The sequence below is a fragment of the Psittacula echo genome, assembly GCF_963264785.1.
Source record: "Psittacula echo genome assembly, chromosome: 30".
Classification (NCBI taxonomy): Eukaryota; Metazoa; Chordata; class Aves; order Psittaciformes; family Psittacidae; genus Psittacula; species Psittacula echo.
The window spans coordinates 496,313-517,977 of NC_137765.1; the positions used below are offsets into that span (position 1 = coordinate 496,313).

The window sequence follows — 21,665 nt, forward strand, 5'->3', positions numbered from 1 at the left end:
TCGCCGTGACGTCTTACGTGCGGGGGCGTGTCGGTGCGGCGGCGCCATGTTGGGAAGGTCGAGGAGGACACAGCGCAGGTTGTTGAGGGGCGCCATCTTGGGTGTGGCGCGGGAAGATGATGTCATCATAGGGGAAATGCGGGGGGGGCGTGCTGAGGGAGGCGCCATCTTTGGTGTGGCGGGGAGGGTGTGATGTCATCAAAGCGCGACACCGATAGGCACGTCGTGGGGCCGTCGCCATATTGGGAGTGGCGGGGGGGGGGGACGACGACACAGCACCCATAGCCCCGCTGTGAGCCCTATGGACACCCCATGGTGCTGGCACCCAAACCCCCCTCCCACCCCATGGCGCGGGGTCCCCACAGCAGCACCCACAGGCCCCATTCATCTCCCAGGGCGCTTTATTCCCCCACGACAGGGGCACCCACTGGGACCCCCTGCTCCTGGACCAGGCGGCAAAGGCCAGGCTGAGCCCGGCCACAACTCAGTCCATGAATGAGGAGGCCTTGAGGACCCAACCAAGGGGGCACAAAGCTCCAAGTCCCCTGCAAAAGCTCTTCCAAGGAGTTCCAAAGCTCCCAAAAGCTCTTCCAAGGAGTTCCAAAGCTCCCAAAAGCTCTTCCAAGGAGTTCCAAGGCTCCCAAAACCTCTTCCAATGAGTTCCAATGCTCCCACGTTGCTCCCGAAAGCACTTCCAAGAAGTCCCAAAGCTCCCAAAACCACATCCAAGAGGTTCCAAGTCCCCCTATGGGGCTGCCCAGCATCCAGGCTTGGGAGCAGCTCAAAATCCATAAGGAATAACGGTGCCATCAGCACCCATTCTCTGTCCCCGCTTCGGGGTGCTAAAAGCAGCTATAAAGGACCTTAAAAGCAGAGGGGGGCAAAGGGACATCGTCCCCATGGTGTCCCCAAGGTGTCCCAATGGGTCCTGCCTCAGTTCACCAGCAGCGCGTTGTCTTGCAGAGGAGCCCTATGGGGAGAGCAGAAGGAATGGGATGGATTTGGGGTGGGAAATCCACACGGATTTGGAATCCAGGAACCCAAAAGGATCCCCCCCACCCTGGGGAGCACCCTAAGGAGCAATAGTGGGGGCATGGGCCACAGCGAGCCCCACATGGAGGGTCCCATGGGAGCAGCAACTCACCGGGATCCGCATGGGATAAGGAGTGAAAAGAGCCTCAAATCCCCCTCTCCAAGTCCAAATCCATTGGGAAAACTCCCCCACAGGCCCCACTCACCGCTCGCAGCAGCAGAAGATGGAGCAGGATGCGGTGCTGTCGCGCCGGTACTTGCCCGACTTGGGGCTGTCCTTGCACTGGGCGATGTAGGTGTGGAGCTGGGAAACGGGGGGCTCCCCCTCGCACTGGTGCTGTGGGAAAGAGGAAGGAATTCCTTAGGGAATGCCGTCAGGGTATGGGATGAGCTCAATGGGATCGGCGCTGCTGTGTTGGGCAATGGGGACCTTATTGCTCTCTGGAGCTGCTCTCCAATCCCAAGGGATGGGATAGGAGGAACCAGCCTCCAGGAGAGGTTTAGACGGACGCTGGGATGAGTTGGAAGCAGGGCAGCGCCGGAGTCACCATCCATGGAAGTGCTCCCATATCATAGACAAGCCCATGGGCTTCGTGCTGCCCTTGGCAGCTCTTTCCTAACCTGCTCGATGATCCCACAAAGCGAATCCCAACGGATTGAGCCTTGGCTGAAGGCCTCACCTTGATGGTCTCGTAGGAGCCAGTGATGAGGGCAATGAAGAGGCTGAGGACCATGTAGATGAAGAGGCTGATGAAGGTGTAGAGGTAGACCTGGCTGAAGAGCCACACCAGGTAACTGTGCTGCTGCATCTCGGCGAAGGTGACGAACATGTCATCGCCATTGAGCAGGGAGAAGAGGCACTCAGACACCATGGAAAGGGACCGGAACTGGGATGGGATGGGATAAAAGGGCTGGGAAGTGGCCCGAAAGCCACCGTGGTACCACCAGGTTGAAGCTTCCAACAGGCCACTGGGTCTAATCCCAATGGGAGAGCAGCCATGGGCCCATTGCCACACTGGGACCTCCCCATGGGGACAGCATCCATGCCTCCACTGCCACACTGAGACCCCCATGGGGACAGCACCCATGGCCCCACTGCCACCCCCATGGTGACAGCACCCATGGCCCCAGTGCCACCCTCATGGGGACAGCACCCATGGCCCCACTGCCACCCCCATGGTGACAGCACCCATGGCCCCAGTGCCACCCTCATGGGGACAGCACCCATGGCCCCACTGCCACCCCATGCACCCAGAGCAGCACCTTCACATGGTAGGGACCCAGCACGATCCAGCCACAGAAGCAGTAGCCCAGGTAGATGACGGCCACGCAGCAGCAGAACCGGATGACGTTGGGAAGAGCCACCCTGAGCGTGACAATGAGGATCTGGAAGAGGAAAACCACTTGGGAATGATCCCAGTCTTTGAGGGTGTCATTGGGAGGGGACCCCCAATGCATCCTATGGGGCCCCAAGGTAGAGCGGGATGGGGACACTGGGGACATGCAGACCCATAGGGTGAGCCTGAGCTCATCCAGGCGCCATTCCCAGCGTTGGGAATCGTCCCTGCTGTCACTCACGTTGTACTTCTGGAAGAAGGTGAGGTACCGGATGACCCCAACCCACACGAGCAGCGTGGAGGTGCCCAGCAGGATGCTGCAGACATCGTAGCCGGCGAAGTTCTGCAGGGACAGAGGGGCCCCAGGCTCTGATGCTGTCCCCAAGGCCCTGGCAACCAGTGCCTGGGGCCACGAGCCACCAGGCAGCCGCAGGATGGGACCTTCTGCTGCCACTGGGGTCCCATTGGACCAGCACCCATCAGGAGTGATGCATGTTCATAACCCCACCATAAAACAACCCCCAAGAGCTTCACCCAATGCACTCTCAGCACCCATGGGTGCCCATTGCCTCCTGCCTTTGGCTGCCAATGGGGTCCCATTGGACCAGCACCCATCAGGAGCGATGCCTGTTCCCAACCCCACCATAAAGCCACCCACGACAGCTTCACCCACTGCATTGCCAGCACCCATGGGTGGCCACTGCCTCCTGCCACGTGGAAACGTCCCCTCCTGGGTGCACGGGGACACTGGTGGCAGCACCCGGGGCACCCAGGACCTCGGGTACCTTGGATTCGATGCCAATCTTCATGATGGTGCCCACCACGGTGAGGACATCACTGATGACCAGGAGGATGTACCAGCCATTGAGGAACTCCATGCGGTCTGAGAGGCACACGCTCTGGTTGTACCGGCGCTGGAAGAACCGGCTGAACTCCTGCGTGGCGAGGAGAAACCTTAACCCATCCCACAGCATTCCCATGGGGAAAGGGCCTCCTCCAGACCCCAGCTCCACCCATCCCCACGCAGAGGTGGGGATGCAGCATCCCAGCACTCACATGCTGGAGCAGCAGGCCCCGGATGATGGAGCGAGCGCAGAGGATGAAGGACAAGGAGCAGACGAGGATGACGACGACATCGAAGAAGAGCCTGAAGAAGTTGTCACCTACAAGAGGCACCGGGGCTCTTCTCAGCACCCAGCAGCACCCTTCTGGCACCCAAAGCGGGGGCAGATGCCAGCGCTGTGGCTCCCACCTCGGCCGAAGACGCTGGGATCTTTGCATTCCTTGATGTCGGCCCGATTGTCCAAGCGGATTTTCACCCGGCCACTGTGAGCCTTGTTGTCAAATGTGATCTGGGGACAAGGGGGGTGCTGACAGCTCAGGAAAGCCATGGGAATGGAGACAGGATGGGATTGGGGCAGGACGGGATTGGGGCAGGACGGGATTGGGGCAGGACGGGATTGGGGCAGGACGGGATTGGGGCAGGACGGGAACGGGGCAGGACGGGATTGGGGGCAGGACGGGAACGGGGCAGGACGGGAACGGGGGCAGGATGGGAACGGGGCAGGATGGGAACGGGGGCAGGATGGGAACGGGGCAGGATGGGAACGGGGGCAGGACGGGAACGGGGCAGGATGGGAACGGGGGCAGGATGGGAACGGGGGCAGGATGGGAACGGGGGCAGGATGGGAACGGGGGCAGGATGGGAACGGGGGCAGGATGGGAACGGGGGCAGGATGGGAACGGGGGCAGGACGGGAACGGGGGCAGGACGGGATTGGGGGCAGGACGGGATTGGGGGCAGGATGGGTCCCTGTGTCCCCGCCCCCCAGTGCCACCACTCACAGTGATGGTGAAGGTGTAGCAGTCGGGGATCTCGTTGTTGATGATGGTTTGGATGTTGATGGCTTTCAGCTTGAACTGGATGGTGACATTGATGAGCCTGTGGAAGGGACAGTAGGGCTCACACAGGGTGTCTCAGCCCACTTGGACACCCCAAAAACCCTAAGAGATGATGCCAAGAATCAAAGCACCCTCTCAAACCATGGTGCCAAGAGTCAAACACCACCCAAGAGGGGCCAACACCTTCCTTTGGGTGCCCCAGCCAAGGTGTCCCCACCTTTAGAGGAGCAATGACTGGACTCATTTCCATCCCACAAGTTGGTTGGAAACCAATGGGGCTTTTCCAGCTTCAGCAGGAGGAGATCCCCACGTTGGGGTCCCAGCTCATGCCCATGGGATGTCCCCAGCACCCAAAGGCGGTCATTTACTTGTGGAACTTGAGGGTGAAGTTCTTGTAGCTGCGATCCAGCTCTGGAGAAAGAGGCTGTGGGTCCTCAGGGTCCACTCCCAAGCAGTCTACAGGGAGGAGAGGCACCTTCAGTGAAGCCCAAAGCCCTCCCATATCCCCCTTGGGGACCTTCTTTAGCCCCAAATCCCAATCCCAAGACCTCTGGGATGAGCAATTCCAGCTTTAACGTCCCCAAAAGCCACCTGTGACAATCTTGGGGTCGATGTTGAAGGTGTCATTGGCCGGGTCGATGCGTCCCTTCCTGTAGTACTGCTGGCACAAGAGGAGGGCCGAGTGGTTGCCTCCATGCACGTAGGCATAGCGCCCGATGGTCTCGTTGGGAATGGCCAAGTACTGGGAGAAGGAGATGCCAAGAGGAGCTGGATGTGGCCTGGAGCCACCTCAGTGTCCCCAAGGCACCTCTTGGTGTGCCCAAAGCATGGCTCTCACCTTCTCCACTGCATAGAACATGTGCTCGTAGAGGTCCTGCTGGGTGTAGACAGCGTAGGAGTCCTCGGCCCCATCCACATAGTCCTTCAGGAAGAGGTGCTTGAAGGCGATGGTGTTCTCCTCCTTGAAGGTCACCACCATCTGGTTGCTGAGGCCAAACAGGATGAGCTGCGGGACAAAGACCACCGGGATTCAAGCCCTGTCCTGGGCACGGGGAGCACTGGGGCACAAAATGCAGCGATTTCAGCCCAAAGATGATCCCAACACGACATCGTCACCCAATAATGGATGAGCATCAGCACCTCCCTAGTGTCCTCCTGTCCCAGTGCCACCAATGCCACCCTCCCCAGTGTCCCCATGTCCCAGTGCCACCCTCCCCATTGTCCCCATATCCCAGTGCCCCCCTCCCCAGTGTCCCCATGTCCCAGTGCTCCCAGTGCCACCCTCCCCATTGTCCCCATATCCCAGTGCTCCCAAGTGCCACCCTCCCCAGTGTCCCCATGTCCCAGTGCCACCAGTGCCACCCTCCCCAGTGTCCCCATGTCCCAGTGCCACCAGTGCCACCCTCCCCATTGTCCCCATATCCCAGTGCTCCCAGTGCCACCCTCCCCATTGTCCCCATGTCCCAGTGCCACCAGTGCCACCCTCCCCATTGTCCCCATATCCCAGTGCCCCCCTCCCCAGTGTCCCCATGTCCCAGTGCCACCAGTGCCACCCTCCCCAGTGTCCCCATGTCCCAGTGCTCCCAGTGCCCCCCTCCCCAGTGTCCCCATGTCCCAGTGCCACCAGTGCCACCCTCCCCATTGTCCCCATATCCCAGTGCTCCCAGTGCCCCCCTCCTCAGTATCCCCATGTCCCAGTGCTCCCAGTGCCCCCCTCCCCGGTGTCCCCACGTCCCTGTCCCCCTGTCCCCGCTGTACCTGGACGGTGACGAGCAGGATCTTGGCCAGCTGCAGGCCCAGCTTCACGGGCCGCCGCCCGCGGGCCCGGTACTTGTCGCAAGGGCTCATGAAGAAGTACTTGAGGCGGCGGCGCAGCTCCTCTTCCTCCGCCACCCCCGGCGGCTCCGTGCTCCCGTAGGCGGGCCCGCGGCCCAGCAGCCGCTCGGTCTCTGTAGGGACAGGGCCGGTGACCGACGGGGCCCCCGTTCAGGCCCCCTTCAGGTTTGCCCCCTTCAGGCCCCGGCCCCGGCCCCGGCTCACCTGACGGCGCCGCCATGACACCGCCGCAGCGCGGCTTCAGCCGCCCGCCTCACGTGACCGCGGCCCTGAGCGCCCGCCCCTTTGGTCGTAGCCACGCCCCCTTGGCGGTAACCCCGCCCGTCTGCGGCTGTAGCCACGCCCACCAGACATGTGATTGGTCAGCCACCGCATAGCCCGCTGTGGCCACACCCGCTGGGTGGACGAGGCCACGCCCACCCGGTGGCTTGCCTGTGCCGGGGTGGTGACTTGGGGGGGGCACATACATGTACAATGACATGGGACATGTGGGGACACATGTACAGAGACATGGGACATGAGGGACACATACATGTACAGCAACATGGGACATAGGTGACACAGACATGTACGGTGACATGGGGGACACATACATGTACAGTGACATGGGACGCATGCGTGCCCACACCATGTCCCATGCATGATGGAGGAGGACACATCCCCACTGCCCATCCCCATCACACACCACAGCATCATCCCCTCCATGGGACCTTTATTCCCCTCTCCTCCTTCAGGTGTCCCAATGTCCCCATGGTGTCCCCACGGTGTCTCCATGGCTTCTCCATGGTGTCCCCACAGTGTCCCCATGGTGTCCCTCAGGCCTCCTTGGGCAGCGGCTCCAGCAGCAGCCAGAGCCCATCCTCGGTGCGCAGGATGAGCTCGGGCTTGCGCCGCGGCGGCCGCGCCGTGTCCAGGCGGATGCGGAACCGTGCCACGGTCAGGGCCGCCACCACCTTCATCTCGGCCATGGCGAAGCTCTGCCCGATGCAGTTCCTGCCACCACGTCCCCTTCTGTCACCTCCATGGGTGCCAGCGGCCACCATCCGGGTTGGTGGAACCTCCCCATGGGGATGGAGATGCCCCCCGGACACCCAGACTTGGGTCCATCACCCCAGCGTTGATGTCCCCACCATGACTTACCTGGGGCCAGCAGAGAAGGGGATGAAGGCCAATGGGGACCGTCCCTGGCTGTTCTCTGGGCTGAACCTCAATGGGTTGTAGACCTGGAGTGACACCATGGGGACACGGTTGTCCCTACCCACGGTGATGGGGGCATCTCACCGCCCCATGGCCATGCCACCAACCCCATGTGGTTCTACCTGAGGATCGGGCCACATTTCGGGGTTGTGATGGGTCCCATAGATGCTCATCAAGCAGATGACCCCTGGTGGGACAGCAACGGCCACCTTAGGGACAAGGGGACAAGGAGGTGGCACCGGGGATACGCTGGGGGAGCCGTACCCTTGGGGATGACCCTTCCATCGCGTGTGGCCAGGTCCTGGGTGCAGCGGCGGGACACGGCGGTCACCGGGGGATGCAGGCGGAGGCTTTCCTTGATGCACATGGTGGTGAAGGGCAGGCGGGACAGGTCCTCCCTAGGGGTAAGGGATGGTGGCACCGGTGTCTCAATGGTGGCTGAAGGGTGGCAATGGGGACCTCTCACCATTCGATGTCTTCCACATCCCGGCCCTTGAGGAGCTCCTGGACCTCCTGGCGGCAGCGGTCCTGGTGCTGCTGGTGGCTGGCCAGGTTGTAGAGCAGCCAAGCCAAGGCGCTGGCTGTGGTGTCGTGGCCTGCAGGGGCAAGGGGTGAGCTTGGGGACATGGGGGCCACCTCCTTGTGATGGTGCCTGGTGGTGGCTTGTCCTCACCTGCAAACATGAAGGTGTTGGCCTCGGCTGCGATGTCCTCGTCCGACAGCGGGTTCCCATCCTCGTCCTGCCGAGGGTGAACGTGGTGGTCAATGGGCAACCTGTCCCATGGCCACCACTGTTCCATGGCCACCACCATCTCCTTGGTCACCTCCACCTCCCTATGGCCACCAGCCTACAGCCAGGTCTGCCCATGGCCACCATCATCTCCTTGGGCCACCACCCTATGGCCATCATTCCTCATAGCCACCAGCATCCCCTTGGCCACCTCCATCTCCCTATGGCCACCAGCCTACAACCAGGTCTGCCCATGGCTACCACCATCATTTCTTTGGCCATCACCAGCCACTACAGCTATCACCCTATGGCCATCCTTCCCGACAGCCACCACCATCCACTTGGCCACCTCCACTTCTCTATGGTCAACACCCTATGGCCAACCTTCTGTGGTTGCCACCATCCACTTGGCCGCCACCACTGCACAATGGCCACCACACTATACCCAACCTTCCATGACCACGACCATCCCTTTGGCCACCACAATGCCCTTGGTCACCACTGTGCCCTTGATCACAACCAGATCCTATGGCCAACATTCCTCATGGTCATCACCATCCCCTTGGCCACCACCACCCTCCTATGACCATCACCACCCCACGGCCAGCCTTCCGTGGCCACCACCATCCCCTTGGCCACCACCACCCCACAATGGCCACCACCACCCCACAATGGCCACCACCCCATGGCCAACCTTCCCCATGGCCACCACCATCCCTTTGGCCACCCATGACCATCACCCTATGGCCAACCTTCCATAGCCACCACCATCCCCTTGGCCACCACCACGACTCTGTGGTCACCACCCTCCCACAATGGCCATCACCCCATGGCCAACCTTCCCCATGGCCACCACCCCATGGCCACCTTAGCGAGCAGCAGGAGGTCGATGAAGTCCATGCGCTGGCCGCGGCGCTGATCCACCCAGGCCTGGTGGCCCAGGCGCTGGAGAGCCTGGCGCCGGCGCTGCACCACGGCCGCGGTGAAGCCATGGACGGTGGCACAGGCCTGGGTGAAGCGGCGCCCATCGCCCGAGAGCCGGTAAAGCCACCAGGAGTAATGGAGAAGGTGCTGCTGGCGCCGCACCACCAACCTGCTCAGCTCCAGGATGGCCTTGATGTACTCGCTGGGCTGCCTACAGACCAAAAGGGGTGGTCAATGGGGCCACCCCTATGGCCATGGGGGGCTTCAGGTTATGGGGGACACCAAAAGCCCTTGAGGAATAAGGGGGGACCCCAAAAAGGAGAGGTTGGGGTGGTGGGACCTTGATGGGTGCAGAGGCCATGGGACCATCAGCGGTGGTCAACAGGGGCCATCTCAATGGGCATGGGGAGATGTAGCTTATGGGAGGCATCTAAAGGGGACCCAAAGCCTTGGAGGTGAGGGAATTAGGGGGGACCCCAAAGGGACAGAGTTGGGATGGGGGGATCTTGATGAGTGGAAAAGCCATGGGACCATCAGGGATGTCCAACAGAGGCCACCTCAATGGGCATGGGAAGATGAAGCTTATGGGGGACACTTAAAGCGGACCCAGAGCCTTTGAGGTGAGGGAATATGGGGGGACTCCAAAAAGGAGAGGTTGGGGTGGTGGGACCTTGATGGGTGCAAAGCCCATGGGACCATCAGGGATGTTCAACAGGGCTCACCCCATAGGGCATGGGGAGCTTCAACACGGACATGGGGTGGCAGAAGGTCCCATGGCCATAGGGACATGTGGGAATGAGCTGGGGTGATGACACCTAAAGGGAACTCCACTGGGGATCAAACCAGAGCAGGTGGGATCCCAAGAGGGACATGGGGTGACCTTGATGGGTGCAAAGGCCATGGGAGAACCTCCACTGGGGACCACACCAAAGCAGATGGGACCCCAAGAGGGACATGGGGTGACCTTGATGGGTGCAAACCCAGGGAGGACCCCAGTAAGGGACAGAGTAAGGGGTGCCCCTTGTGTGGGGACCCTAAGAAGGGGGAACAGGGGGACAGGGGACAGGGTGACACCCAAGGGTGACACCAAGGACACAGGGTGCTGCTCACAGCTGGCAGTGGCTCTCGTGGCTGAAGATGCATTTCTGGAGGGTGTCCAGGGTGAGGAGGCTGAGCTGGTCCAGCACCTCCAGCGCCACTGCAGCACCCATGGGCCCCGCTGCTGCGCGCCACTTGTCCTGTGCAGGGATGGGTGCTGGGGATGGGTGCTGGGGCAGGAAGGATGCTGGGTGCAGGATGGGTGCTTGGGGGCAGCATGGATGCTGGGTGCAGGGATGGATACTGGGTGCCGGATGGATGCTGGGGTCAGGATGGGTGCTGGGAGCAGGATGGGTGCTGAGGGCAGGATGGGTGCTGGGTGCTGGGAGCAGGATGGATGCTGGGTGCAGGATGGGTGCTGGGTGCCAGATGGGTGCTGGGTGCCAGATGGGTGCTGGGTGCTGGGTGCAGGATGGGTGCTGAGTGCCAGATGGGTGCTGGGTGCCAGATGGGTGCTGGGGGCAGGATGGGTGCTGGGTGCAGGATGGGTGCTGGGTGTAGGATGGGTGCTGGGGGCAGGATGGGTCCTGGGTGCAGGATGGGTGCTGGGTGCCCGATGGGTGCTGGGTGCAGGACAGGTGCTGGGTGCAGGATGGGTGCTGGGTGACAGATGGGTGCTGGGTGCAGGATGGGTCCTGGGTGCAGGATGGGTGCTGGGTGCCCGATGGGTGCTGGGTGCAGGACAGGTGCTGGGTGCAGGATGGGTGCTGGGTGACAGATGGGTGCTGGGTGCAGGATGGGTGCTGGGTGCAGGACGGGTGCTGGGTGCAGGATGGGTGCTGGGGTCAGGATGGGTGCTGGGTGCCAGATGGGTGCTGGGTGCTGGGTGCAGGATGGGTGCTGGGTGCCAGATGGGTGCTGGGGGCAGGATGGGTGCTAGGGGCAGGATGGGTGCTGGGTGCAGGACGGGTGCTGGGTGCCCGATGGGTGCTGGGTGCCCGATGGGTGCTGGGTGCCAGATGGGTGCTGGGTGCCAGATGGGTGCTGGGTGCAGGACAGGTGCTGGGTGCAGGACGGGTGCTGGGTGCAGGACGGGTGCTGGGTGCCCGATGGGTGCTGGGTGCAGGATGGGTGCTGGGTGCAGGATGGGTGCTGGGTGCCGGACGGGTGCTGGGTGCAGGACGGGTGCTCACGTGCATGACGTGGGTGCTCTGGTTGAAGATGCCCAGGTAGCCCTTGAGCAGGTCCCCATGGAAGGCGGGCGTCAGGAGCCGCCGGTGCTGCACCCACTTGCGCCCATGGCTCAGCAGCAGCCCGTCCCCTGCCGGGGGTCACCCATTGCCACTGGAGGGGCACCCATGGGTGCTGCCCACCCCATCCAGCACCCCTGAGCCCCTACTCACCCAGCCAGGGCTGGAGGAAGCCGTAGAAGAGGTGGTCCTTGGGGACGATGGAGGCTGCGGGAGGGGAGCAGGGATGAGGGTGGCCTCGTGGCAAGGAGGGCGCTGGGGTCCCTTGGGTGGGGGACCCATAAGCGCCACAGGAAGGGGGTGTGGGTGCAAGGAGGCCACCAGGTTGGTGATGACACCTTTGGGTGGCCATGGGGACACCCAAGGAGAGGTTGGTGGCCACTATTGGGTGCTATAAGGACTAGCTATGGTGACACTTTTGGGTGCAGGTTGGTGTTGGGTACCATGGGGACACCTTTGGGTGGCTTTGGCCTCAAGAACAGGCTGGCGGCCACTATTGGGTGCTATAGGGGCTAGGCATAGCGACACCTTTGGGTGCAGACCAGTATTGCGTGCCATAGGGATGGGTGCAGGTCGGTGTTGGGTGCCATAGGGATGGGTGCAGGTCGGTGTTGGGTGCCATAGGGATGGGTGCAGGTCGGTGTTGGGTGCCATAGGGATGGGTGCAGGTCGGTGTTGGGTGCCATAGGGATGGGTGCAGGTCGGTGTTGGGTGCCATAGGGTTGGGTGCAGGTCAGTGTTGGGTGCCATAGGGATGGGTGCAGGTCAGTGTTGGGTGCCATAGGGTTGGGTGCAGGTCGGTGTTGGGTGCCATAGGGATGGGTGCAGGTCAGTGTTGGGTGCCATAGGGTTGGGTGCAGGTCGGTGTTGGGTGCCATAGGGATGGGTGCAGGTCGGTGTTGGGTGCCATAGGGATGGGTGCAGGTCAGTGTTGGGTGCCATAGGGATGGGTGCAGGTCAGTGTTGGGTGCCATAGGGATGGGTGCAGGTCGGTGTTGGGTGCCATAGGGATGGGTGCAGGTCAGTGTTGGGTGCCATAGGGTTGGGTGCAGGTCGGTGTTGGGTGCCATAGGGATGGGTGCAGGTCGGTGTTGGGTGCCATAGGGATGGGTGCAGGTCGGTGTTGGGTGCCATAGGGATGGGTGCAGGTCGGTGTTGGGTGCCGCGGGGACACCTTTGGGCGCAGCTCTGCATTGGTTGCAATGCGGCCCCGTGGCCGCGGGGCGGCGCTGGTGCCCTACCTGCGGCCGTGAGCACGGGGCGCAGCGTGTCGGGGTGGAAGAGCCGCAGGACCGGCAGCCAGGGCAGGAGCCACCAGAGGCAGCCGCGGCGGTACCGGGCCGCCAGCGCCTCCGCCTGCTCCAGCCCCTCCTCCGTGCTCTTGGCCTGCCCAGGGGACAAGGGACAGGACTTGGGGACACTGAAGCTGTCCCCCCCTTGTCCCCCCTTCCTGCCCCATTGTCGCCCCTCTTGTCCCCCCTTGCCTGACTGCTGTCCCCCCATTGCATCCCCTCTTGTCCCCCCCCTTTGCCTCCCCGTTGTCCCTCCTCATCCGCCCGTTGCCCTCCCCTTGTCCCCCTGTTGCTGCCGCTTTGTCCCCCGTATCCCCTCGTTATCACCCCATTCTCCCCCGTTGTCCCCTCTAGTTCCCCCTTGTCCATCCTTGTCCCCCCCCGTGCTACCCTGTAGTCTCCCCTCGTTGTTCCCCCATTGTCCCCCCATTGTCCCAACCATGGCCGCCCCATTGTCCCTCTGTTGTCCCCTCTCATTCCCCTTTGTCCCCTCGTTGTCGCCCCTCGTTGTCCCCCCAGTCCCATCGTTGTCCCTCCCTTGTCTGCTCTTTTGTGTGTCGCCACCCCCCCGGGCTGTCGCCCTTCGCTGTCCCCCCATTGTCCCCCTCTTGTCCCAACCATTCCCACCCCGTTGTACCCCCACATCCCATCATTGTCCCCCCATGGTCCCCCCATTGCCGCCTCCTTGTCCCCCCACTTCCCATCGTTGCCCCTCGCTTGCCGGCTCTTGTTCCCGCGCTGTCGCCCGTCGCTGTACCCCCCGTTGTCACCTCATTGCCGCCCCATTGCTGCCCCACATCCCATTGTTGTCCTCCCATTGCCGGCTCTTGTCCCCCCCGTCGCCGCCCGTCGCTGTCCCCCTCATTGTCCCCCATTGCCATCCCCTTGTCCCTCCGTTGTCTCATTCCCCCTTGTCCGCTCTTGTCCCCCCGCTGTCGGCCCTCGCTGTCCCCCCTTTGCCGCCCGCCGCTCCCCGCCTTGCCCCCCCCTCACCATTCCCGTGTGCCCCAGGACCCAGCCGCGCCAGGGCGGGAGCGGGAAGCGCCGGAGGTGCCCGCACGTGTCCCGGATGCGGGTGAGGAGGCCCAGGGAGCCCCGCAGCCCCCGCAGCGCCAGCGCCAGCAGCGCCAGCAGCGCCAGCAGCGGCCCCAGCGCCATGGGGACAGGGCAAAGGCCACGGAGCCGCCTCCTCACGTGGCGCTGGTGTCATGTGTGTCATGGGGCATCAACCCGTCACGTGTGTCCTGGGGGTGCATGCCCTGACATGTGTGTCCTCGCGGCACCATCCCCTCATGCATGGTGGCATCATGCACTAACATGGGTCCTGGTGGCACATGCACACATGTATGAACACACACCCCACCCCTGCTCACCTCCATGCATACATATGTACATGTGTGCACATTCACACGTGTATGCATGCACACACCTTGTGCACTGCACACGTACATACATGTATGTGTGTCCATACACTCCATGTACACACAATGCACACACACACATACACACATGCACATATGAACACACCTCCTGAGCACACATATGTAGAAGCACTCCATACACAAGCACATGCACACACACACGAACATCCCCCCTGTGTCCACGCATGTGCATGCACCCCCAAGCATGTGCACACACGCATGCCCATACATGTAGAAGCACCCCATGCACACGCGCACACACATGCACATGTATGCAGAAACACACATGCGTGTGCACATACACCCTCCATGCATGTGCATGTACACATACATGTGTGGAGCCCCTTCCTGGGCCCCTCCCACAGCACACGCGTGTGTCAGCCGTGTCCCCGCCCCGTGTCCCCTCCCCAGTGCCATTGGTGGGGACAAAGTCCGGTGACCTGGAGCCGGCAGCACAGGAGGGACCCGGAGCCGGCAGCATGGTCCTGAGGCTGCTCCTGGTGCTGAGCATGTGCGCCCGCCCTGGCACAGGTAGGGACACGCCTCAACACCCCACAACATGCTAAAGCACCCCACAACACGCTAAAGCACCCCACAACACGCTAAAGCATACCATAACACGCTAAAGCACCCCACAACACGCTAAAGCATACCATAACACGCTAAAGCACCCCACAACATGCTAAAGCACCCCATAACACGCTAAAGCACTCCATAACATGCTAAAGCACCCCACAACATGCTAAAGCACCCCATAACACGCTAAAGCACCCCACAACACGCTAAAGCACCCCATAACACGCTAAAGCACTCCATAACATGCTAAAGCACCCCACAACATGCTAAAGCACCCCATAACACGCTAAAGTGCCCCACAACACGCTAAAGTACCCCATAACACGCTAAAGCACCCCACAACATGCTAAAGCACCCTAGAACACGCTAAAGCACCCTAGAACATGCTAAAGCACCCCATAAGACGCTAAAGCACCCCACAACATGCTAAAGCACCCACAACATGCTAAAGCACCCTATAACATACTAAAGCACCCTATAACATGCTAAAGCACCCTATAACATGCTAAAGCACCCTATAACATACTAAAGCACCCCCCCAACATGCTAAAGCGCCCCATAACACGCTAAAGCACCCCATAACATGCTAAAACACCCACAACATGCTAAAGCACCCTGTAACACACTATAGCACACTATATTAAAGCCCCCTATAACATGCTAAAGCACCCTATAACATACTAAAGCACCCTCCCAACATGCTAAAGCACCCCATAACACACTAAAACACCCCACAACACAGTAAAGCACCCCACAACATGCTAAAGCACCCTATAACATGCTAAAGCACCCCACAACACCCTAAAGCACCCCACAACACGCTGCAACATGCCCCAGCATCTCTCAGTACATCCCAACACACCCCAGTGCGCAAGCACACGCTCTAACATGCCCCAACACGCCTCCACACACGTGTGCCAACGGCAAGGGCCCCTTGGCAGGCTCTGGTTGCTTTGATTTGCCCTAATCTGGGTGATTCCAGCCCAAATCTGTGCCCAAGTGGGGGGTGGAGAGGAACGGGGGTGCTGATGGGTGCTGATGATGGGTGCAAGAGCCCGGGGGCTGGGAGGCTTTGCTTGGATTGGGGGGGGGTTTAGCCTTGTTCTGGGTTGGTTTCAACCCAGTTTTGGGTGGTTTCAACCCTGTTTTGGGTGGTTTCACCTCGTTTTGGGTGGTTTCAACCCTGTTTTGGGTGGTGTCACCTTTTTTTGGGTCCATTCACCCTTGTTCTGGGTGCTTTCACCTTGCATTCACCCACCTCTGGGTGCCTTCCCCCCGTTCTGGGTGCATTCACCCTGGTTTTGGGTGCAGTTGCTCTGCTCTGGGCACTTTCATCCCGTTTTGGGGTGGCTTCACCTGGTTTTGGGGGCATTTGTCCCTTTTTGAGTGCTCTGGCCCTGTTTTGGGTGCTTTCACCCCGTTTTGGGTGCTTTTGTCTCGTTGGGGGGGGGGGTCACTCTGTTTTGGGATGGTTTCGCCCTATTTCGGGGTGGTTTACCCCTGTTTCGGGGTGGTTTCACCCTGTTCTGGGGTAGTTTCACCCTGTTTTGGGGTGGTTTCGCCCTGTTCCGGATGCATTCATCCTGTTCCTGGGTGCTTGCGCCCTCCTCTGGACTCTTATCACATTGCTCTGGGTGCCTTCCCCCTGTTTTGGGTGCATTTGCCTTTTTCTGGGTACTTTCTCCCCTGTTCTGGCTGCTTTCACCTGGTTTGGGTCCTTTCACCCTCTTTTGGGTCCTCTCACCCCGGTTTGGGCCCATTCACCCTGTTTTGGAAGCTCTCATCCTGTATTAGGACGTTTCCCACCTGTTTTGGATCGTTTCCACCCTGTTTTGGGTCTTTTCACCCTCTTTTGTGTCCTTTCCCCTCTTTTGGGTCCTCTCAACCTCTTTTGGATCCTCTCACCCCGGTTTGGGTCCATTCACCCTGTTTTGGAAGCTCTCCTCCTCTTTTGGGTCCTTTCTCCCGTGTTTTGAGCCTTTACATCCTCTTTCGCGTCCTTTCCCCTCTTTTGGGTCCTCTAACCCCGGTTTGGGTCCATTCACTGTGTTTCGGAAGCTCTCATCCTCTTTTGGGTCCTTTCCTGCCTGTTTTGAGCCTTTTCACCCTCTTTGCATCCTTTCCCCCCTCTTTGCATCCTTTCCGCTCTTTTGGGTCCTGTCACCCTCTTTTGGGTCCTCTCACCCCAGTTCGGGCCCATTCACCCTGTTTTGGAAGCTCTCATTCTGTATTAGGACATTTCCCACCTGTTTGGGGTCCTTTCCCCCCTGTTTTGTGTCCATTCCCCCTCCCTCATCCCCATGCATGCTCCGTCCCTCCCTTCCCCTACAGCCACCCCTTCACCCATGGGTGCTCCTCCTGCAGGTCTCCCACCGCGCCGCATGGACTCTGTGGTTGAGCTCGTGGAAGCCCTCGACTCCAACCACCCCAACCTGACCCTCCCCGAGCTGGCGCGGGCGCTGGGTGCCTGCAGCACCCCTGGGTGCCGCGTGGTGCTGGGGGAGCCCCCCCCCGTCCCACCAGCGCTCAGCCACGACCAATGGGTGCCCCTCACCCAGCTCCTCCACCGCGATGCTGTGGCGCTGGCACCCGACGGCTCCACCGTGGCCCTTGGGCCTCTCCTCACCGGCATTGAGGTTGGCCAAAAGACGGTGTCGGGGTGGCCCTTCCCCACCTTTGAGCCCCCCATTGATCCTCTTTACGCTGTCACCATCACCGAGGCCTTGGGGACATCGTTCCTCTTGGCTCGCGGTGGTGATGGAGCCACGCTGGGACCCGGTGGCTGTTGGGACGATGTGGATGACCCCCAAAACTACACCCTCCTGGGACCCCCGTCACCCATCCCTGACGCCGTCGCCAATGGGGCTATGGATGGGGTGCTCTTGGGTGCCCGAGTGGCCCAAGCACCCATCCCGCTTGCTGATCTGCTCCGGGGTTACTATGGGATGGACAACAGCACAGAGCAAGGGAGACCCCGCAGCAGCTACCGGCGGCGAGACTTTGGGGTGCTGATGGGGCCGGAGAAGCTGGAGCAGGAGGTGGAGGCGATGCTGAGGGTGCTGCGGGTGCTGCCACCCACAAGGGAGCTCCTGCAGGATGTGGGACCCGAGGAGGTGGCGGCCATCGCGGGCCGGGCGGCGCGGGACTTCACCCAGCTCTACGTGGGTAGGGAGGGGGTGATGGGAGGTCTTTGCGCCCCAGTGGAGCTTGGGTGGGATGGGGGTCCCCAATGGCACCCTGATGGAGGTGGTACTAAAGGGAGTGAGGAGTGGTCACACGTGGCCTGGGATGGTGGGACACTGCTGTGGTCCATGGATGGACATTGGTGTGGTCCATGGATGGGAATCGGTCCTGTCCATGGATGAGCATTGGTGTGGTCCCTGGATGGACATCAGTGTGGTCCATGGATAGACGTTGGTGCGGTCCATGGATAGACATTGGTGCGGTCCATGGATGGGCATTGGTGCAGTCCATGGATGGATATCGGTGTGGTCCATGGACGGACATCGGTGTGGTCCCTGGATGGATATTGGTGTGCCTCCTTGATGGACACCACCATGTCTTCCAGATGGACATTGTGTCCTATGGATAATGGCTCCCTGGACACTGCTTTGTCCTCTGGATGGACACTGATGTGTCTCCTTGGTAGCCACCACCATGTCCCCTGTATGGCTATTGGTGTGTCCCCCTGATGGCCACCACCGTGTCCTCTGGATGGCCACCAATGTGTGGTGGGATAATGGGTCCCTGAGCACTGCTTTGCCCTCGGATGGACACTTGTTTGTCCCATGGATAATGGGTCCCTGGACACTTCTTTGTCCCCTGGATGGCCACCAATGTGTTCCCAGGATAATGGGTCCCTGGACACTGCTTTGTCCTCTGGATGGGCACTGAAGTGTCCCCTGGATGGCCACCAGCCAAGGGACCCCCTGAGCAGATGCTCCATGTCCTTTAGATGAAGGGACCCCAGGAAGCCACTTCCATGTGTCCCTCACTGGTCAGACGCTCCATGTTGCCATGTCCCCAAGGAGATGCTCCATGTCCCCATGCCCTAAGGAGATGCTCCATGTCCCCATGCCCCCAAGGAGATGCTCCATGTCCCAGTGTCCCCAAGGAGGTGTTCCGTGTCCCCAAGGAGGTGTTCCATGTCCCCAAGGAGATGCTCCATGTCCCAGTGACCCCAAGGAGGTGTTCCATGTCCCTATGGAGATGCTCCATGTCCCCTTCCCTCGCAGAGTGCCCACCCATCGTGCTCCGGTGCATGTGGGGTGCCCGTCCCTACCGGGGCACCCCCAGAGCCTTGACCTTGCCCTTGGAGTCGGTCTTCATCCACCACACGTTCATCCCCAGCGCCCCGTGCCACAGCTTCCGCTCCTGCTCCCGTGCCATGCGCTCCATGCAGCGCTTCCACCAGGACACACGTGGCTGGGACGACATCGGATACAGGTGAGAGCCCAGCGCCACCGACAGCGGTCCCATCACCCATCACCACCAACCGTGGTCCCATCACCCATCACCACCAACCGTGGTCCCATCACCCATCACCACCAACCGTGGTCCCATACCCATCACCACCGACCGTGGTCCCATCACCCATCACCACCGACAGTGGTCCCATACCCATCACCACCAACCGTGGTCCCATCACCCATCACCACCGACAGTGGTCCCATACCCATCACCACCAACCGTGGTCCCATACCCATCACCACCAACCGTGGTCCCATCACCCATCACCACCAACCGTGGTCCCATCACCACCGACAGTGGTCCCATCACCCATCACCACCGACAGTGGTCCCATCACCCATCACCACCAACTGTGGTCCCATCACCCATCACCACCAACTGTGGTCCCATCACCCATCACCACCAACCGTGGTCCCATCACCACCGACAGTGGTCCCATCACCCATCACCACCGACAGTGGTCCCATCACCCATCACCACCGACAGTGGTCCCATCACCCATCACCACCAACTGTGGTCCCATCACCCATCACCACCAACTGTGGTCCCATCACCCATCACCACCAACCGTGGTCCCATCACCCATCACCACCAACCGTGGTCCCATCATCCATCACCAAGCACCTCATGATGCCCAATGGGTGCTTTGCAGCTTCGTGGTGGGCTCCGATGGGTACCTGTACCAAGGCCGAGGGTGGCATTGGGTCGGTGCCCACACCAAAGGCTACAACAGCAAAGGCTACGGGGTGGGGTATGTTGGAGACTTCACAAGCACCTTACCTGACCCGGACACCATCGCCCTGGTGAGGGACCAGCTCCTGCCCTGCGCTGTGAGGACAGGGAGGCTCCACCATAACTACACCCTCCGGGGGCACCGGCAAATGGGTCGCACCGACTGTCCCGGTAACTCCTTGTTCCAAGAGATTGAGACCTGGAGCGGCTTCAAGGTGAGCACCGGCCTTGGTGGCATCTCCAAGGCTTGGAGGTTGGGGTGCGTGGTCCAGCGCAAGGGTTGGATGAGGTTGAGGATGCTGATGGTGGCTTCTTCTCTCCTCTGCAGTGAGGATCAGCACCGTGGGTCCTGGGCTGGTGGGTGAGGGTAAGGTTGCAATACAGTCTACAGGGGTGTTGGCCCAATGGGTGATGGTCTGGATGGAGCCTGGTCCAGAAGATGTTGGTTTGATGGGGGCCAGATTAGATGGATCATGGTCTGGATGGACACCGGTGCCATGGATGCCGGTCTGGATGGACCCTGGTCCAGATGGACACCAGTGCCATGGTTGGACCTTGGTCTGGACGCACACCAGTGCCATGGATGCTGGTCTGGATGGACCCTGGTCCAGGTGGACACCATTGCCATTGTTGGACCTTGGTCTGGATGGACACCGGTGCCATGGATGCTGGTCTGGATGGACCTTGGTCCAGATGGACATCAGTGCCATGGTTGGACCCTGGTCCAGACAGACCCAATGGATGCCATCAGAGATCAGCCATGGTCCAGATGGGCACCAGTGCCATGGTTGGATCTTGGTCTGGACGCACACCAGTGCCATGGATGCTGGTCTGGATGGACCCTGGTCCAGGTGGACATCAGTGCCATGGTTGGACCCTGGTCCAGACAGACCCAATGGATGCCGTCAGAGATCAGCCATGGTCCAGATGGACATCAGTGCCATGGTTGGACCTTGATCTGGATGGACACCGGTGCCATGGATGCCATCAGAGATCAGCCCTGGTCTAGGTGGACACCAGCCTGATGGAAGCCAGCACAGGTGGACCCGGGCCCAGAAAAACCCCAGCCTTGAAGTCCACTATCCTGGATGGATCCCGGCCTGGTCCCACCATTCCAGATGGATCCTGGCTTGGTCCCATCAGCCCAGCAGACCCTCCCCATGGCCACCAACCATCATAAATCCCCCCCACAATAAAGTCAGTGCCAGGACGTCAGTTTTGGGTTGTTCCTGGAGGGGGAAACTGAGGCACGGGATGGGGGATGCCCATGGAGTGATGGGAGAGGACTTAAGAGGGTGCTGGTGTGCCCCAAGACGCACTTCCCTTGCCCACCCCATATAATCCCTAAGGACCCCCCCACCTCCATAACTCCCCTTTAAGACAAGCACCCATGTCCCCAGCTGCACCCCCCCCCATCAAAGCAGCATCCGTTCACTCTGAAGCCTAATGATGGCCTCAAAGCCACACGCACGGAGCTGGTCCCCACGGTCCCCAGACCCCATTGGGGTGGCTTGGTGGGGCCGAACCTTCTGGAGGAGGCCCAGGCGTGAGCTGGGAGCAAAGATCTCGGCATCAGCAGCATCCCCATGGGGCAGAGGCGGAGGTGAGGGTGTGACTGAAACTCCTGCTTGGTCACATGGGGAAGCCACGACAGGAACTGGGTGCTGGAGGAGGCAGAGAGGAGCTGAGGTACCGCGGGGCCGGGGGGGGACAAGAGGGGGACATGGGGGGGACAAAGGGGGGATACGGGGGTGGTACCCCAGGGTGATGCTCCAGCCTTGGGGTGTGCTGAGAGTGCTGGGGAGGGAGGGAGGGATGAAGCAACACCCTGAGGGGCGATGGGTGCTGCAGAGGAGGGTGCTGGAGGGTGATGGCACCCCAAAAGTGATGCTTTGCCCCCCTCCATCGTCAGGGTTTGGGCACCTTCCT

At 60.9% G+C, this 21,665-nt stretch overlaps 3 protein-coding genes across 3 annotated transcripts; 1 reads left to right on the top strand and 2 right to left on the bottom strand.

Annotated features, from left to right (window-relative positions):
* Positions 1 to 411: 411 nt before the first annotated feature.
* On the bottom strand, positions 412 to 6,380 carry MCOLN1 (mucolipin TRP cation channel 1). Its single transcript, XM_080636268.1, has 14 exons — positions 6,311 to 6,380; positions 6,029 to 6,219; positions 5,109 to 5,276; positions 4,862 to 5,012; positions 4,639 to 4,726; positions 4,214 to 4,310; positions 3,622 to 3,721; positions 3,426 to 3,532; positions 3,155 to 3,304; positions 2,611 to 2,712; positions 2,296 to 2,418; positions 1,713 to 1,919; positions 1,239 to 1,369; positions 412 to 970 (listed from the first exon to the last, which is right to left on the bottom strand). The coding sequence occupies exons 1-14, from the start codon at positions 6,324 to 6,326 to the stop codon at positions 934 to 936; spliced, it is 1,668 nt and encodes a 555-aa protein (XP_080492394.1). The 5' UTR covers positions 6,327 to 6,380; the 3' UTR covers positions 412 to 933.
* Positions 6,381 to 6,850: 470 nt separating this feature from the next.
* CYP4F22 (cytochrome P450 family 4 subfamily F member 22) lies at positions 6,851 to 13,695 on the bottom strand (the record flags this gene model as incomplete). Its single annotated transcript, XM_080636189.1, has 12 exons — positions 6,851 to 7,099; positions 7,247 to 7,329; positions 7,426 to 7,490; positions 7,568 to 7,701; positions 7,770 to 7,899; positions 7,977 to 8,043; positions 8,901 to 9,168; positions 10,068 to 10,195; positions 11,189 to 11,316; positions 11,399 to 11,452; positions 12,487 to 12,631; positions 13,531 to 13,695. 12 exons carry the CDS (start codon positions 13,693 to 13,695, stop codon positions 6,922 to 6,924), a joined length of 1,545 nt encoding a protein of 514 aa, XP_080492315.1. The 3' UTR covers positions 6,851 to 6,921.
* Positions 13,696 to 14,418: 723 nt separating this feature from the next.
* On the top strand, positions 14,419 to 21,286 carry PGLYRP2 (peptidoglycan recognition protein 2; the record flags this gene model as incomplete). Its single annotated transcript, XM_080636190.1, has 5 exons — positions 14,419 to 14,489; positions 16,899 to 17,699; positions 18,770 to 18,980; positions 19,657 to 19,951; positions 21,137 to 21,286. Exons 1-5 carry the CDS (start codon positions 14,438 to 14,440, stop codon positions 21,284 to 21,286), a joined length of 1,509 nt encoding a protein of 502 aa, XP_080492316.1. The 5' UTR covers positions 14,419 to 14,437.
* Positions 21,287 to 21,665: the final 379 nt, after the last annotated feature.